The 18,692-nt window shown below is 37.4% G+C and overlaps 1 protein-coding gene across 6 annotated transcripts in view; it reads left to right on the top strand.

Moving 5' to 3' along the window:
- Window positions 1–18,692, top strand: part of DMD (dystrophin) — a 2,018,590-nt gene that overhangs the window by 650,695 nt on the left and 1,349,203 nt on the right. For all 6 annotated transcript variants that reach the window (XM_043570319.1, XM_043570321.1, XM_043570317.1 and 3 more), the window contains exon 18: window positions 15,683–15,806. In XM_043570319.1, coding sequence (XP_043426254.1) covers window positions 15,683–15,806 — 124 coding nt within the window. The remainder of the gene's footprint in view (window positions 1–15,682; window positions 15,807–18,692) is intronic.

Below are 18,692 nucleotides of genomic sequence, written 5' to 3'. Positions count from 1 at the left end.
CAGAAAAGTGACCATGCCAGCAGTTTGATCTTGAACTTCCGGCTTCCAGAACTCTAAGAAAATAAATTGCTGTTGTTTAGGCCACTCATTGACTGGCGTTTTATTATGTCTGCCTGTGCTAAGGCCTTGGCTTTGTAGAGCAGTGAGTTTTACTTTGTGTTTTAACCAAAGTTGATAGAAATGCTCACTAAAAGAAGTACTTGGATTGAAACAACTCATGATGCCAAGGAAACGGCAGTGGGGCAGTAAGTACACGTCAGATTTAAATGGCTTTCTGCATTGCACCAGATAGTTTCTGAACCTTGACTGCAAGTTATTTAAACTTTAAAGACCCACAACATAAAAGCATGTTGAAGTCCTTTAAACTCAGCGAGCTTTCACAGTGAGAGTATTTAAAGTTTAAATTACCTCCCATAGGGTCCAAGGCACCATCCAATGTGTGGAGGGGTGCTTTGAACACTCCTGTAGTCAGTATGAGTCCACTGTGTTTCAGGAATATAGCGACAGCAAAGTTAGCATTCTTGCTAATTTTCATATTCTTTCAACTAATATCTCATCAATTGCTATGATTTGTAAGGCACTCCAGTTGCTATACCTGGGAACTATATTTAGTCCTTCCCTCACTAAGTTTACAATCTAGTATAAGCTATGTCACGAGGAAGTACCAGTACGGTGTTAGAAAAGTTTGAAGGAAGAAAAGTTTACTTCCTGCTGGGAGTTGAACATGGAAAGCTCAGAGAAATTAGCATCTGAGTGGACATTTGAAAGACAGGGGCGTGTTGGCATCAAGGTGAGGTGGGAAAGGATAATTCAAATGCAAGCTGTCCTACAAACCTGTATACAATTGGCGTTTACACAGGGTTGTGTTTCTTTTTCCTAAAGCAGAAGTATGAGGTATTGGAAAGAGGGAAATAAGAGATGAGGTTGAAAAGGTAGGTTGAGTTGGCTTGTAAAAAATGTACTCGATGCCAGACTAAGGAATGTAGACTTTAATCTGGTCATGGAGAGCCAATGAACATTTTTGAGACAGAGCAAAACAATATAGCTGCTGCGAACCATACCATTTTGACCCTCCCTGAGTGTTGGGGGACATCATCTCAACTTTATAGAGCAGGGAGAGCTTGCTCGCTAAAGAGCCAGACAGAAACTATTTTAGACCTTGAGCACCATACAGTTTCTTTTGCAAGTACTCAACTCTGCTTCTCTAGTGAAGATGCAGTCATAAACAGTATGCAAATAAATGAGTATGGCTGTGTTCCAATAAAACTTTATTTACAGAACCAAGTGGTGGGCCAAATTTGTCCCGTGGGCCATAGTTTGCCTTTTCTTGCAATAAAGGGTGCAATATATATATATATATATATATATATATATATATATACACACACATATATATGTGTATATATATATATATATATATTTTTTTTTAGTACAGTTGACATACAGTGCAGTATTCATTTCAGGTATACAGCATAGTGATTCAACTTCTCTATAAGTTATAATGTGCTCACCACAGGTATAGCTACTATCTGTCACTGTGATATGCTATTATAATATTACTGACTATATTCCTTATGTTTGTTTATTCACTTATTTTTAGATTCCACATATGAGTGAAATCATATAATATTTGTCTTTCTCAGTCTGACTTATTGCACTTAGCCTGACACCCTCTAGGACCATCCATATGGTCACAAATGGCATGATCTCATCCTTTTCTATGGCTGTGTAACATTCCATTGTATATATATGCCACCTGTTCCTTATCCATTTGTCTATCAGTGGACACTAATCATCAGGGAAACGCAAATCAAAAGCACAGTGAGATATTGCCTAATACCTGTCAGAATGGATAAAATACAAAAGACAAGACATAACAAGTGCTGGCAAGAATGTGGTGAAAAGGGGATGGTCATGCACTAATGGTGGGAATGTAAACTGATACAGCCACAGTGGAAAACAGTATGGAGGTTCCTCAAAAACTTAAAAACAGAACTGCTATCACCCTGTCAGTGCAGAGCCTGCTTTGGATCCTCTGTCCCTCTCTTTCTCTGCCCCTCCCGACTTGTGCTCTCTCCCCCCACCAAATAAATAAAACAGAAAAAAAAAATAGAAATACTATATAATCCAATAATTATGTTACTGGGTATACTTACCCAAAGAAAGCAAAAACACTAATTCGAAAAGATATCTGTACCCCTATGTTTATTGCAGCAGTATTTACAAGATACAGATGCAGTTTTTATTCTTGTGGTTACCATAATAGTTTGTAATTTGCCAGTTCTTTTTTGTTTGTTTTCATTTTTTTTTTCAACGTTTATTTATTTTTGGGACAGAGAGAGACAGAGCATGAACGGGGGAGGGGCAGAGAGAGAGAGGGAGACACAGAATCGGAAACAGGCTCCAGGCTCTGAGCCATCAGCCCAGAGCCCGACGCGGGGCTCGAACTCACGGACCGCGAGATCGTGACCTGGCTGAAGTCGGACGCTTAACCGACTGCGCCACCCAGGCGCCCCTGTTTGTTTTCATTTTTAATTTCATTTAATTTTATTTGAGAGAGAGAGAGAGAGAGAGAGAGAGAGAGAGAGAGAGAGAGAGAAAGCAAAGGCAGGGGAGAGAGAGAGAGGGAGAAAGAGATTCTTAAATAGGCTCCATGATCAGTGTAGTACCCAATGCGGGGCTTGGTCCTGAGACCCTGGGATCATGACCTGAGCCGAAATCATGAGCTGGATGATCAATGGACTGAGCCCCCCAGACACCCCTAATTTACCAGTGCTTAACAAAACACTACAACAAACATGTGTCTTCTCAAAAGATAATATGAAAAGTAGCATGGTGCTGGCTTAAACCCAGTAAGAGGCATGGAAGGCAGTGATCATAGTAGCTGACACAAATATGCCAAGGGGACAAATGAGGCACAGAAAGGTCAGGTGACTTGTTCACGCTTGCAAAATTTACAGGAAGCAGTTTAGCCAGGATTTGAACCCAGGCATCGAGCACAGGATGCTGCGTTCTTAAATTCTATGTCATGCCATCTTTTGAAATGGGAAGTTAAAGGTGATTTCATCAAATTATTTAGCTGAAATTAAAAGCTTTCCTGAGACTGTTTAAGAATTTATTGAGATGAGGTCTGTGTATGGAAAATGTGTTCTTATCCTAGATTATGACTGTTCTACATTCTGAAGTCTCATAGACTCTAGGGTCCTGTTGGAGCATTTGGTTATCTTTATATGCAGAGATCAGTTTCAGGGAAGAGACAATTTTTTTCAATGATAGGTGTCTTTTTAGTATCAAGGCATAAAGGGGGTCCAAGTGTAAGACTTCTAATGCTAACCATTGTCGTAACAACCTTTGTCATCTATGCTTTTAAAAAAAGTTTGTATTTATTTATTTTTCAGAGGTGGGAGGAGCAAAGAGAGAGGGAGAGAGAGAATCCCAAACAGGCTCCTCACTATCAGCGTGGAGCCTGATGCCGGGCTTGAACTCATGAACCATGAGATCATGACCTGAGCCCTAATCAAGAATCAGACACTTGGGGCGCCTGGGTGGTGCAGTCGGTTAAGCATCCGACTTCAGCCAGGTCACGATCTCGCGGTCTGTCAGTTCGAGCCCCGCGTCAGGCTCTGGGCTGATGGCTCAGAGCCTGGAGCCTGTTTCCGATTCTGTGTCTCCCTCTCTCTCTGCCCCTCCCCCGTTCATGCTCTGTCTCTCTCTGTCCCAAAAAAAATAAATAAACGTCGAAAAAAAAAAAAGAATCAGACACTTAACCAGCTGAGCACCCCCCAGACACCCCCATCATCTATGTTTTATATCAGAATACACAACAGTTTGGAAATTCGGGGATTTTAGGCAATTAAGGAATATTCCAAAGTAAAGATAAACTGGGAATGGCAACCATTTAATAATGCCATAGGTGTTATCAGTTAGGCAGCAACGGATCGTAGTTAAGGTTAATGACAATGTTGAGAATGAATGTCCCAATCAAATTTTGGGACTCCAATCAAATTTTGGCATCATCTAAAGTAGCACAATAGTAACTACCAGACTTTACTATATAGCAATGAACAGAAAATTAATATTGACTTCTCCTTAATTAATTTTTTTTCTTTTCATTTGGAGCAGAGAAAAATAAGTGTAGTGTAGTGGAAATCTTTGGATTTAGACAGACCTGGTTTTGAATTTTAACTCCATTTTTCATTGTGTGTTGAAAGTAGAGGAGGTTTCTAAATCTCTCTCTTCATGGTTAATCTATGGAATTAAGATTATAATAATTTATACTCTTATTGTGGGAGATGAATTTTGTGTGTTTATGAAAGTATGTGACATGAACAAGATGCTTAAGGTGCTGTTTTTCCCTTTTTCTTTGAATGTGATTGAATGTAAAATTAACATCTAGATATGCAGGAGTGTAATTGTAAGCAAATTTATAGAGCATGAGTGTGTGACTATTTATAAAGATTCCAAAATTAGGTAAAATTAATGAACTGGGCAAAAACTTTTGGGTTACAAAGTCCAGAAAATGCTACTCTATTATTTGCATTAAGCCTGTCTCCTCAAATTGAAGACATTTTCTCAGGGGAATTTGTGTATTATGACTTTAAGATACTTTGGTGTGTGGATTAAAATGGCTGAAGGCATTTTAACTGTGCATCTGAGAGTGTCTTACTAACATGTTCTTTTTATACCATTTTATCTATATCTTTGGACATTTTATGTTTTTCTGTAAGCGAACTCCCATGAAAAATCCATTTGTCACCATGTTATCGTTATGTAGATAAGAAAATAAAAGAGAAGCCAAATTGAGGACCAGACAAGCTGTGAAAGGGAGTGTGCGCCCTCTAGTGACCCACATTTATTTCTCCCAAGGGTTTACACAGCTTTTTTTGGTTTTATCGTTTTAAATAAACATCAAATTTGACTTTAAAATAAATGGCTCAGAGTTTTCCGCTTGAGCATGTTGCATTGTATGATCGTAGATTTGTTACTATGAGAAGATTTCATCTATCACTTAAGAGAATATTTCTATTAACCTGTGTTAAGGTGATTTCACTGCACAGAACTGTGTTGCAAAGGGACTTTCAGTTTGCTGAAAATGAAAAATAGGCTCTAGGCGTCCGTGGCTAAGCCACATTTTATTTCCAATCCTCTGGGTCATGCAGTTTTCATCCACATGCTTGTCCGCTCCTTGGCTTTAAACCTCATTCCTCTAATCTGGTTCTGACATCTTAGAATTGGGGGGATATCCTCGGTTTTGAAGGTATATTTTCCTGAAAGTTATATTGAGAGAGGTGAGATGGACTTCTTTGCAACCCTACCATGTTTTAGAAATACATATGGCCAAAAGATTTTTTAATGATTGGGATCTGTTTGTTACCCAATTAAGATTATTTTAGTCATTTTTCTCTGCAAGATTTTCAAATATTTTAGTTTAGTGTTACTTTTTGCAGAGAAACAAAATTTTGTAGGAATTTCATTCTGTTTAGTGCAGTCGGCTGTCCAGGAGGTACAAAGGTGAGTATCATCAGTGACAGATAACTCGTGGAGTTTTCTAGCATTTGTAGCTTAAAAATACTAAATAATTGGGGTTTCTATCTGAGGGCATCTATTTTAAAAGGCCATCGTTTGATACACATTAAACATATAATTTGCTTTGCCATAATTGACAATGAACAAGGTGCACAGTTTTCAAGACAAATTTCCTGTTTTGGTTTAGAATTCAGATTTTGAAGCACATGTTAAATAGGCATATTTCAGGACAAGGTAAACTACATAGAAATTGATTTTTTAGTATCTTTTAAAGATGCATTTCTGCACAATCTGGAATCATTAAATTTTATGGTACGGAAACATATTATTTTATGACTGATGCATTTAAAGTTACACATATAAAACTAGAAATACGTTTAAGCTTGTAAATAAGATCATGCAAACATAAGGAAAGTAGATTATTTGATAGAACTGTTAATGTAGCGAATTTATAATAATTGAGGACAGTGCCCTTTCTCACTCATCATATTTTGTTTCAGGTCTGTGTGAAGTGTTGAGAACAGTTTAAGGGGTTCGTATTATAACTAGGAATTATAACATCCTTAGATGTTATTTAATTTGATTGCTAGATAAACAGATGGATATAATTGGAATATAAATGTTGCAATGTAAGCAAAGCTGACCTCAGCTTTGTATCTCAGGTCACAATTGCTTTAATTAGTGAGGTAACTAAACACAGTTAAGAGTAATTTCAAAAAGTATTTGTTCGTTTCTATTTTAACACCAGTTAGATGGAAAAAAAGCTTTTTAACTTCTGTAATTTAAAGGAAGATCAGATAAGTTGAGTCATTTGCCTAAGAAAACACCATACAGATCAAGATGATTGATTAAAACCTGTGATACCTCACTTTCAGTTCAGTAACCTTCCACTGCACACTAGTTTTTACATTTAAAACACATATATACACACGTACAAACACTTACATACATCACACACATTCAAAACCTATAAGGCAGTCATGTGGCCCTGTCTCCTCCCCTCCCCAAGAAAAACATACCCACACTGTACAAACACACACATCTGTGTGTCTGTACCATACACAAAATACCTTGGTTTCAAGGAGGTATTTATCGAAATGTTGACTTGTTTTTTCTTGGTTACATGAGATTTTCCCCCTTAAAATATCATGTAACTATGAAAGTATAATAATTACCATGTACTCAACACATTTTAAAGTTTTAAAAATAACTTTGATTTTAGCACTAACAGAATTTATACAGAATTTCATCTGATATTTTATTAGAGCTCTCTGATTCAAATTGAATTTGCGTTCTGTTTATTTAGTTTTTGAAAGCAAGTAACATGTGGAAACATAAGGAGGGACCAGCTTTCCCAGAAAGAAAGCTGAAACGGGAAGGGGAGGGAGAGGTTGATCAAGAAAACCTTCACCGAAGTTGTATATCGTGAACCGAATCTCAAAGGTGGATAGGAATTCATCACGTGGTCTGGGGTCAGGAGAGTACTCATACATCAATATGGAATTAAAATGTTTTCTCATTTTCCAGAACTCTGAGGAAGGTAATTATTAAAAATATAAAAAACAAAATTTTGAACTCTTGCCTCACTTCCAAAAAGATTTCTTCCACGTTGTAATACCAGTGAAAAAGAGCATTAGTTTTTGTTTCCATTAAGCATGAAAGTGTATGTTCTAGCTAGTTAAAATTTACATATATGCTCAAGAGTCAAAACTACTTTCAGGCTTCTCAAGATGAGGCTCATGATTTTTTATGAAATTCTCTGTTCAAAGATGTTTAAAGATGTAAAATGGCCATGCATAGCCTAGCTCACTAATCAAATTAGATATGTCTGGGAGCTTGGAGAATTTCTATTTTCAAAGTTTACACATTTTGAGAATGATGACTACCACATGGTATATTGAAAGTGACTGGATTACAGTTTATGTAAGTGTGCAGTTTAATACTTCATATGGCAGTCACTGTACAGAAAATTAACAGAATACAGTCAGTGCCCATTAAGAGGCTCTTCTGACATAATTAGCACAATTATCATACAGCACAAGTTTCACATGATGACATACTATCAAACATTCCAAAAATGATAACTTTTTAAAGTGCAAGTATTTAGTTCTTTTGGATGTGTTTCTGTGGGTTTTTAAAAATATATATATATTAAAATATTCACACACACACACACACACACACACACACACACACACACGTGTCCCAATTTAGACCATAAGGAAATGTAACTGATCTAATTTGCATTGTCATTATGGAAAATTTAACTGGATGAAGTAGAGTCCATTTGTACAATACAATTAAGGGAAAACTTCAACCTTCTGAATATTTGGTATATATGCACATAGTTTTTGATAGTTTGAAACTTCCAGAAAATGGAAGGCCTCTTTGAAAATGACCTTGTTTTGGGGTGCCTGGGTGGCTCAGTCGGTTGAGCGTCCTACTTCAGCTCAGGTCACGATCTCGCAGTCCGTGAGTTCGAGCCCCGCGCCGGGCTCTGGGCTGATATCTCAGAGCCCGGAACCTGCTTCGGATTCTGTGTCTCCCTCTCTCTCTGCCCCTACCCCGTTCATGCTCTGTTTCTCTCTGTGTCAAAAATAAATAAATGTTAAAAAAATTAAAAAAAAAAGATAATGACCTTGTTTCGGTAATAAATCCTTTGCAAATAATAAAAATTGAAAGTTCTGCTTCTCGGATCTATGGGATCTTAGAACTTTTAGTTGTGTAATGAGTGTCTTTGTAAAGAAGAAAACAGTGTTACTTCATGTGAATCATAAATAATAGCAAAGATGAGGTTTTAGAACATGCTTGGAAAATGGAGGACAGAGTACTCATCAACAGATGTAGAAGAAAAATCATTTTGTAAAGAGAGAATAAGAAGTCATAAATTTCTCAGTAGATACAAATAACTTTAAGTTGGATTAAGATAGACTGGATTTAAGGGGTAGATTCTGTCTGTAATAACATACAGAAGTATGTGTAGAGGCCCATTATGAGTAACTTACTATGTATCAGTTCATTAATGAGGATTTCATGAGAGTTTTCAAAGTGAAGAAAAAACTCATAGAAATGAACGATTTAATGAAAAAAGAAATACATACACAGCATCCAAGATTTAATATGGTATTGAAAATAATTTTTCGGTCTTTTTCTTGAGGACATTTCTTGATACAGATATGACTTATATCTGTATCATATCTTTAGTTGGTGATTAAATACCCAGCCTCAGGTAGTACAGGGCATGGTAGAAAATACCACTGGTTAGGGCACCTGAATGGCTCAGTTGGTCAAGCATCCAGCTTCAGCTCAGGTCATGATCTTGCAGTCCGTGGGTTCAAGCCCTGCGTTGGAGTCTGTGCTGACAGCTTAGAGCCTGGAGCCTGCTTCGGATTCTGTGTCTCCCTCTGTCTCTGCCCCTCCCCTGGTCATTCTCTCCCTTCCTCTCCCTCCCTCCCTCTCTCTCTCTCTCTCTGTCTCTGTCTCTCGCTGTCTCTCTCTCTCTCTCTCTCTCTCTCTCTGTCTCTCTCAAAAATAAATAAATATTAAAACAAATTAAAGAAACCACCACTGGCAAAATGGTGGGAAGAGCAGATAGCACCCTATTTATGAACATGTATGTATTTAAATCAGGGGAGTTTGTTAATGTGCCATATATATTAGCTGAAATGTCTGAAAAAATATTTAATAGTACTGAAAACTAGGGGACAAACCACAGAAAGTGATGATGCAATAGCTGCCAAATTGATAAGGAATAAAATAAATGTGCAGTTGCTACTTAGAGGCCAGGATCTGAGTAGGAGCCAAGAAGGCGACCTTCATTTTGCTAAAAGCAGTCATGTCACTGAGACTAAAGCATTGAATGTGGGATGTTGGTGCTCGACAAAAGAGCATGGGAGGCCTTTTGAAATTGTCTCTCTTTCCCCTTCACCCTTCCATCCTCATTGTTGGTATCAACACATGAGAATGACTCCTGGCAGAATACTGGAATGGAAAGACAGTGCTAGCGGCTGAATTCCCGGAACTCTAAGGGATGGTGTCAAATGACAGACGGTGGAGTGGAATCTGACTGTATATTACATTGGGGCAGAGAAAGTTTAAGCAAATCAGAGATATGGTTGAAGCAACAAGGCCAAATGGTAGCAACAGAAAAAAAAAAAAAGCACGAAAAAGGATCAGGTAAGGAATAGCTCAGAGCTTAAATCATGTAAGAGTTAGGTTTGGCTTCCACCTATTTCCAAAGAAATCCAGATGTCACAATCATGAAAGGAAAGAGAAAAAGAAAGTCTAACTGCTGAGAATAGTACAAACTCATTGATATTTCGTTTCATTCTATTTCAGAAAGAACGTGTAACATATTAACCTATGTGCCTATGAATAGACATTGTCTCTTAGGTAAAGCACTGCACTCACAACTGCCCTTGAAAAATTTGAAATCCCTTTTAAAAAACCTGTATATCAAAAAAGGAGTATAATCACTGTCTGAAGGATCCTTATGTAAAAGAGGAGTTCAGACACTTTGTGCATCCTCTTTCCAAATTTATCAAGTCAAACAAACAAAAAAATTGAATGAGGAAAGACCTGTCTGGAATTTCACATCCTGTTGCCTCACTTGATCTGAATTATCAGAACTCTGTGCAAAGTGGTGGCCAGTCCTCCCTTAAAATCTTTGCAGACTGGGCAGCAAGCAGATGGTTACCATGGTGTTGACTCCACGAAGCCTTCATTGTGTGCAGATAACCAATTTACTGGACAGAGCCTCTAGTCTAGAAGCTGATTTAATCCTAATTCATTGAAAAGGTATTTTTTGATTATCCAAAAAAAAAGTCACAGTGTGATATGAGCCCCAGTTCAATGTCTAAAGCACTTTATTTTGTCAAATAGGTGGTTTACTAAACTACACTTTTTGATCATGTGGATGGATGCATTTTTATGTCTGTTATCTATGGAGGTTAATACAATGGCATATAGTAAGCACTTAGTGTAAACTTTGTGGTAGAAATGAAGGGAAATATTTGTTTTAAAAGGAAACATACACAGTTTCACATTCTTCCTAAAGACACATGTCTAAAAGTGTTTAGAAGATTTCTTTTTGAATGACATTTATTTACTGTCAAATTGAATACATAGCTTTTTTTGAAATGGATTGGAGGTGGTGGTAAATGATAACTATAACATGTGTGTCAACAAGACCAGTGTAAATTCCAGGACTGGCTGGTAGAAAACTTTCTCCACCATAGGTCTTAGCAGATCTCTCCCAGCTGAAATGCCAGCCGTGTAGCTTTAGTTAAGTTTTAGTTTCGTGGACCTGTAGGTGGAACTGAGCAGTGTTTCTTAGAGACAGTCTGAATCAGCAGGGAATGAGACCAAAGAGATCAAGTCCAAAGGGGGAAAATTGGACAGTGAATGGTTGATATTTATATCTCACCTTTGTGAGTCAGAGTGTATTTGGTGTGTAATTGGGTCACACTGATTTCAAGGAAAAGGGACAAGGTTGACCAAAGTGGCCAAAGTGGATTATGCTAAGCAGCTAAGTTTCCAAGACAGAAATGTTCTAATGGCTGGGTGAGTAAGAGTCAATGAAGTATTTTACTTCATTGGAGTAGGGACAAAAGTTAAGTGTGGTTCTGCGCTCCCTAAAAAACTTGAAGTGAGATTTGTTTTTAGGAGGGTTTGAATAAAGGCTAAAATAGAATATAAGCTTAAGTAATCTGTTATGGCCAGATCGGGACTGTATTGAAATTGTGGTCTGTATGGTAAGAGAAATGCACAGTTTTGAGGGATTTTATGGATGAGAGTAACATAATCAGGTATGTTTGTTTGTTTGTTTGTTTGTTTAGTGAACAAGTAAGGGAGGGGCAGAGGGAGAGGGAGAGAGAGAATTTTGAGCATGCTGCATGTCCAGTGCGGAGCCTGACATGGAGCTTGCTCTCATGACCATGAGATAATGACCTGAGTCACAATCAAGGGTCAGACCCTCAATCTACTGAGCCACCCAGGTGCCTTCAGATATGTTTTTAGAACTTACCATTTGCCAGCAATGCATGAACTAGATGGAAGGATTCTAGAAACGTTTTCCAGAGCCAGTTGACAGGCCATTGCAGTAGTTTTGATTACATTTAATGGCAAGGTGAATAAGGGTACCGGCTGTGGAGACCATGAGAAGCAGACACATTCAGAAGAAATAGAATGATGGATTAGGCTTTGCAAATGATTATGAGAGAGTAAGGAGAGGAAGATGTTATAGATGACAGATGGTGATGCCATTCACAGATTTGAGGAACACTGGGAGAGTACCTGTTTGGGGGAAAAGAGCAAACAATAAGCCGTGACACTTTATGTTGAAGGAGCTTTTACAGCAAGCAAGTGGAGACGGTATGTTAGAATTATGGAGCTGTGGAGCTCAGAAGAAGTGCTTGAATTAGAGATACATATTTCAGAGTCATTGACACCTATAGCTTGCCATTGAGGTCATGAGCATGAATAGATTGCTAGTGAAAGAGAGTAATATAGTGAATAAAAGATGATTGATGACTTTAGTATGTAATGAGTGGGTGGAGAAGGATGAGCCTGCAAAGAAAAAAAATTACCGGTGTCATAGAAATAGAAGACAAAGTAGAAGAGAGTGGTATGGAGGCAAAAGGAGGAGAGTGTGGTCCACAGTGTTAAGTGTTGCTACATAGCAAGAACTTGAAACTCTCTGTGGGCTTCAGTGACATGATTGCTATATTAAGCAATGTTTTTGGTGAGAAACAACGTTGAGTGGAAAGAGTGAAAAGGAGGTGGAAAACTGACAGTAAACTGCATCGCTCTTGAAAAATGTGCCTGTGTAGAAGATAAGACAATGGCTGCAAGGGAATATGAGGGTCAGGAGAGAGTTTACTTCAAAAGTATTGACTGCATGAGTCAATAAGTTTAAATTTCTGTATGCAGAATTCACTTGAAAGGGAAGGGGTGAATTTATGGTAGACAGGTAACAAAAATTTGAGAGACTCACATGCCTGAGAAGAAGAAAGAGAATAAAGTATCAAATGCAGGTAGAGGGACTGACTAGATAAAGAAGGGAAAGTGGCTCAAATATAAGAGAAGGGAATGAGAAGGGTGCTCACAGATAAGACTGAATATTTGAATATAGGAAGTGGAAGAAATTCTAGTCTGATAGCTGCACTTTTCTTGGTGTAATAAAAAATGTCATCTGTGGATAGCTGGAGAAGGAGGATGGGTTAGTGCTTTGAGATCTTTAGAAAAAGTCTAAAATAGTTCCTGTGGAGAGTCAGAGTTCAAGTTGAAAACAACTAAATATGGCAGAATCCTGGGTTCATTTGAGGCTGTTGGTCATTGCATTCCCCCAGGAGTGGATCTGGAGACAAAGATCTACGTGCAAATAGTTTATGGGAGAATTGGAAGCAAAGTGGAGAAGTGAGGTTAGGAAAAGAATAAAGGATACACACATGGGTTATTGCCGGAGGCAACTGGAGAGGAGTCTTTCTGGGAACCCTCTGAGGCACTGTGCGTAACTTTGATCATGATGGTCATGCTGAAGGGCAAGGGAGCTGGAATATTTATCTACCAATTCCCAGCTCTCGCTTGGTGTCACCCTAGTGGTATTTTTTTAAATATGAAATGTATCGTCAAACTGGTTTCCATACAATACCCAGTGCTCATCCCAAAAGGTACCCTCCTCAATACCCATCACCCACCCTCCCTCACTCCCACGCCCCATCAACCCTCAGTTCACCCTAGTGGTATTAACATCTCAACACTTCTGCCTTGCCCCATTCACTAGCATGTGAATGGCTGCCGGCAGATAGAAACAGTGAAGTTTATACTGTAGGAAAGGAAAACAAAAATGCTTTCTGAAACATTCTTATGGAAAACATGCACTGAATTTTGTAGGTGGCTACATGACCAGGGTCGAAGATTTGATTTAATGAGTTAACATCAAAGAGAGAAAAAGAGATGTTAAGAAGCCTGCAAGAGGATTCTGTTTCATTATCACCATTTTGAATGAAGGAATAGGAAACCCAGTAACTGAACTTACAGGGAGAAAAAATAAATGTAGGGAAGATAAGAATCACCATGTGTGATAAAATAAAAATCCATAAATATTTACAGTCCACATGCATATAAAAGTTTTAACTTTCAGTGACATGGGATTGGAGTCGAAATCTCCGAATTCAAATCTCTGTTCCTTCTGTTTCTAGCTGGGTAACGTTCATTCAGTAAATACTTGTTCCTCTGAACCAGGCCTTTTTTGAGGTGAAGGATATAACGGTAAACAAGATGAATTGAGTTCCTTCTCCATGGTACTAACAGTCTGAGATTCATTAGTTCAATTTCTTTGAGCTTCCATCTCCTTACATGAGCAGAGAGATTAATAAGATCTTACCATGGGCTTTTTTAAGAACGTAAAAAGAGAATATGTTTTTGGAAGTGTTTTGTGCTCTCTGAAGCTCTGTATTAGCTTAATGTTAAAACAGTAGCCTGCAAGTAATATGCACAATTTTATCAGGTTTATATGACTTCAAGCCCTGAAATTTGAATTCAAGAAATCAGCTTCTAAGTTTGTGATTATGGAGAACTGGTTTAGTGATAGTTTATGTGAAAAATTCTGGAAGGTTTTAGCTCAGTTTAACTTCAGTGTGAGTTAAAAGTCTAATGTGGAAATCAAAACATTGGTTGAACTCATAGGCTGCATATCCAAGAAGATAATTGTGTATTCTTTCCTGATTGTACTAAACACTACTCACATGATCTCTTTAGGAACCAAATTTTAAGTAAGAGACTGGCAAGCCATGGAATTAGCTGTTGAAGTAATGAGAAGTAGGGTAGGATACTGTCAGCTATTTTCTAGGGGTTTTAAAGAGTTGATTTCACCTATTTGAGTGCTGTATTGGATAAGAAGATACAGCATGGTGATTAAAGTACATTACTTGGGGTCTTAAATTTTGTATCTGTACTTTCGTTCTACTTCACAAATTGCCTATGAAATACGAGTAAATATTTTTCTGGGGACTTTGTTTGCCTGTTGTTTTAATAAACTTGGATTAGATGATTTCTAAATTCTCTTTTCATAGATTCTTTACAGGTGCTGATAAAATCTAGGGACTCTTTCTCAAGAAAACATGCACACGCATTTAGAATTGTGCCTGGAATTTCAAGTGATGCACAGACATCCTCCACCCTTGCAACCCATCCATGATTCTCCTCCAGTCTCTGCTTTAACTAGATCTGAATGACCTGATCCAACCATTAAATCCCATTGACTCCATAAGTCTCTGCAATAAAAGAATGTTTGTGAATATTAGGGCATGTGATTAGATGTCTATTGCAGCATAACAACCCACCATATTTAGTGGCTTAAAACAACAGTTCTTTATGTTTTCTTACACTTCTGCAATGTGGGCAGGGTTCTCTGGGTAGCTCTGATGCTCTGGTATCAGCTGGAGAATCATTTGGTTATATTCAATGGTGTTTGAGATGGATCAACATGTGAAAGTTTTATTCACACGCGTGGTACCTCGTTCTCATTCATGTTGTCTCTCCACCTGGCTAGATTGAGCTTCCTTAATGGGGCTTTGGAATTCTGAGGTAACAGTTGCATTTTCAGTGCATGTTCTAAGAGGACAGGATTGACAGCGCAAGCAGCTATCAAGTCTCTGCTTGCATTACCCTTAGTAATATCCCATTTGCTTTAGCAAGTCACAGAGCCCATTTCAGAGTCTGTATTGGTGGAGACTGCATAAAGGCATGGATATCCAAGTATGGTTCAATGGGAGCTACTGACCGGAATTACTTGCTTACTGTAAGTACTTTCCAGAAAGAAAGAGGGTTATCTTGGGGAGTAGTAATTTTTCAACCACTGCAAACATTCAAACAGAGGCTGAGTGATAGCTTATAGGAGATGCTGTAGGGAGGCAATTGCTACATTGCAATTAATAAAATGAACTCCACGATCATAAGACTGGAGATCAAAGCTAATTCCAAATTTTGAGCCTACCTAACTAGGGAAATGGTAGTGCTATTAACAGGAACAGGGGCATCAGGCAGGAGTCTCAGATTGGAAGGAGAATGGTAATGTGAATAGATTGCTTTTTTTTTTTCTTACAGGAGACAGAGATAATCAAGAAATAATGACCCTTATTTTTTCCTGTCTTAGGTTGGATGTCGATATAACTGAACTTCACAGTTGGATTACTCGTTCAGAAGCTGTGTTGCAGAGTCCTGAATTTGCAATCTATCGGAAGGAAGGCAACTTCTCAGACCTTAAAGAAAAAGTCAATGTAGGTTATGCATTAAATTTTATGTATTTTCCTAAGTTTTGCTGCTTGTAAACTCTGTGCTTTGTACTGTCTCATTCTATCAGTTGAGAAGATTAAAGCAGTATGATATAGTCCTTTTAAATATATCTTTAACATATGTTTAGCATATCAAGCAGAATCAGAGTTTAGCACAGAGAAATCTTTCCTGGTTGTGCTGTGACTAAGCAGGATTGCTTTTCATAAGCCTTCTTTAACTTTTATATTATTTAGCTGTAAGTTAACAATTTTATAACATGAACTCATATTGATTTTCCTTCATGTCTTGTTCTGTCACCTCAAGGCTGGGAGTTTGCAAGCTTGCAGAATAGTATATAGACCCTTAAATATACTTAGGACCCTATTTATGCTTTCACTATCATCCAAAAGTTATTCTTTATACTCATTAGTACTTGTCATAACAGATTTGCATTTTCCAGATATTTATGTATTGCATTACCATAACTAAAAGATGTCCAGCCTTTTTTCAGTATTTATTTATAGCAAGAGGTGGTTTGCTATTTTTATTCTCTACTGAGACATCATAGTTGTGTCCTTCACAATAGGGATTTTTATTAATTTAATAAGTGCTGCTTCATCTTCAAGGACATTATCAGGACTTTGATATTTCAACTTCACGATTATAACACATCCATTTTGGCAATTGTTTGTGAGAGAGTTTTAACAGTCACAGTAAATACTCCATAGTGGGCAGGCTAAAGAAACAAATATTCTGAATGTCAAATAGTTTTAGTATAGGAAGGTCACATGAGTGGATAACTCTGCTTTATGTTTTGAGCAGTCAGTTTCATACAATACAAACTCCCTTAGGTTGTTACAAATACAACACTTTCTTAGATACAAGCTAATACTTGCTGTGGAATTGGAACATTTGGAGAGCAAGAAAGGATTTTCTTCTAGGAGAAAATAATCTATTTTTTAGGCTGCTTGAGGTGGAGGGGGCAGATTATTCCACCAACATGTCTCAGAGTTAACTATTTATACATTGGAAAGTTCTTTTAAATGCATTATTAGTTATATACAATGTTCTTAGTATAACAATAGACTATTATAAACAATTTCAGGAAATGAACATTATGATTATGTTATGAATGTTTTAGCTTTAAAATTAAACTAGAGCATAATATATATATGGTAGAAAATTAGCAAAATAGTGTTATTTCAATGTATACTTATTGGAGGTATATTATTTGTTAGGATTGTGGAGGGAAATTCTATGAGTGGAAAATTACTTAGAGAAGATGAACTCTAGATACAATTTAAAGTTCATGTGACAAATTTGGCCACTGAGAGTATAAGTCACCTTGGGTAGACATTTTATTAGCTAATTTAAATTTTTTTAATTTATCTTAATAATCTACTTATCTGTTTGTCATCCTATTTCTGTATCTTAAAACAGCTCTGATCAAGCAGCAAAATTGAGTTCCAGCATTTCAAGAATATAAATTCAAAATTTTCCTGTTATCATATGGTTACCTAGAAGCAATTTGCATTTAATCAATAGTGTCAGCAATGACAGACTGAAAGTACTAAAAAAAAAAGTACAATGTTGTATGAGTGGTTTTCTGATGCTGCATGAGTCACCTTTATCAACTTCTACTCTCATTTTCAGAAATAACAACATCATTCTTAATTGCCTACTAAAATAGGGCATGAAATGATTTACCTAGACATTTGCTTCAGGCTAAATATAATATATATGTATTAAAAATCCGTGAGAGAAATACATAGTAATGATGATGGATATGCAGTTTAAGCATACATTAGTTTTCTTAATTGTTCACCTGTCAGTGTATGTAACTTACTTTGAATACCTGGGAGGCCTGTCTCATGAACTTGAATGGTATTCTTTTTTAGGTGTCCATTAAAAATGGCTAAATATTACCCTCTTTTTTTTTCTTTCTCTTGTCTTCTTTCTTCAGGTATTACTTTCATGAGTTTTCAACCAGTTAGAATATCCTCGAACATTATCAGTTCAGTTTTAAGTACTATTTAACCTAACATAATTTTTCCTTATCTATTAGCCATGTGTTTTATCCATATAATCAACATAATGCACTTACTTAAAAGTTGAATTCTAGGGGACATTTCTACTCAAAGTGGTCCCTAGGCAACCAATATTAGCCACATCTGTGAGTTTATTAGAAATATGTGATTTCAGACCCAATGGCTCAATTTCCATTTGTACAAGATCCACAGGTGATTTGTGGGTACATAAAGATTTGCGAATCAGTACTCTAAGGCACCATATGGGACTTTACCAGATTCCTAGTTCCTTTACTCATTGTGTTAATGTCACCACAGTTGAGAATTGCAATCTGACTTCATAGGTAAAGCTACTCAACTTTTTGAATTGAGCACATGGTAATATAAGGTAGGAATTGAAATAACAGTGTAGTCTTACTGCAAGGTGATTGTACACCTGTACAGTGTTCTCTTGAAAGCCTTCATACCAGCTGTTAAGGTCAACAGACCTTGGGCTCTTTCTGGAGCCAATGCTCCCTTGACACCAAATCAACTTTTAAACAAGTTGTACTGGAAATATTCAAGCCAATTCTTTCTACATTTCTTTTACTTCAATTATCCAGGTTTACCACCCAGAACAGAGGTCTCTCCATTCATCTGTGCTTTCTTGTATCTTCATCTCTCTGCTCTTTTACACTCGCTTTCCTCTGCCTCGCTTGTTTTTCGTGCCTTCCTGCTCACAGTCCCTCTGTACTCTGAAGCCCTTCTTCGGAAAGAAACTTTCTGTCCTGTGTACTCCTTCTTTGCATCCGCGGAAACCACTTTGACCCTCAGGAACACCACTAACACTCATGACTCTTTGACTTTGCCACTCATTTAGATGTG

This window comes from Prionailurus bengalensis, chromosome X (genome assembly GCF_016509475.1).
Source record: "Prionailurus bengalensis isolate Pbe53 chromosome X, Fcat_Pben_1.1_paternal_pri, whole genome shotgun sequence".
Taxonomy (NCBI): Eukaryota; Metazoa; Chordata; class Mammalia; order Carnivora; family Felidae; genus Prionailurus; species Prionailurus bengalensis.
The sequence above is the reverse complement of the archived record's forward strand: the minus strand, read 5'-3'. Positions and strand labels throughout refer to the sequence as shown.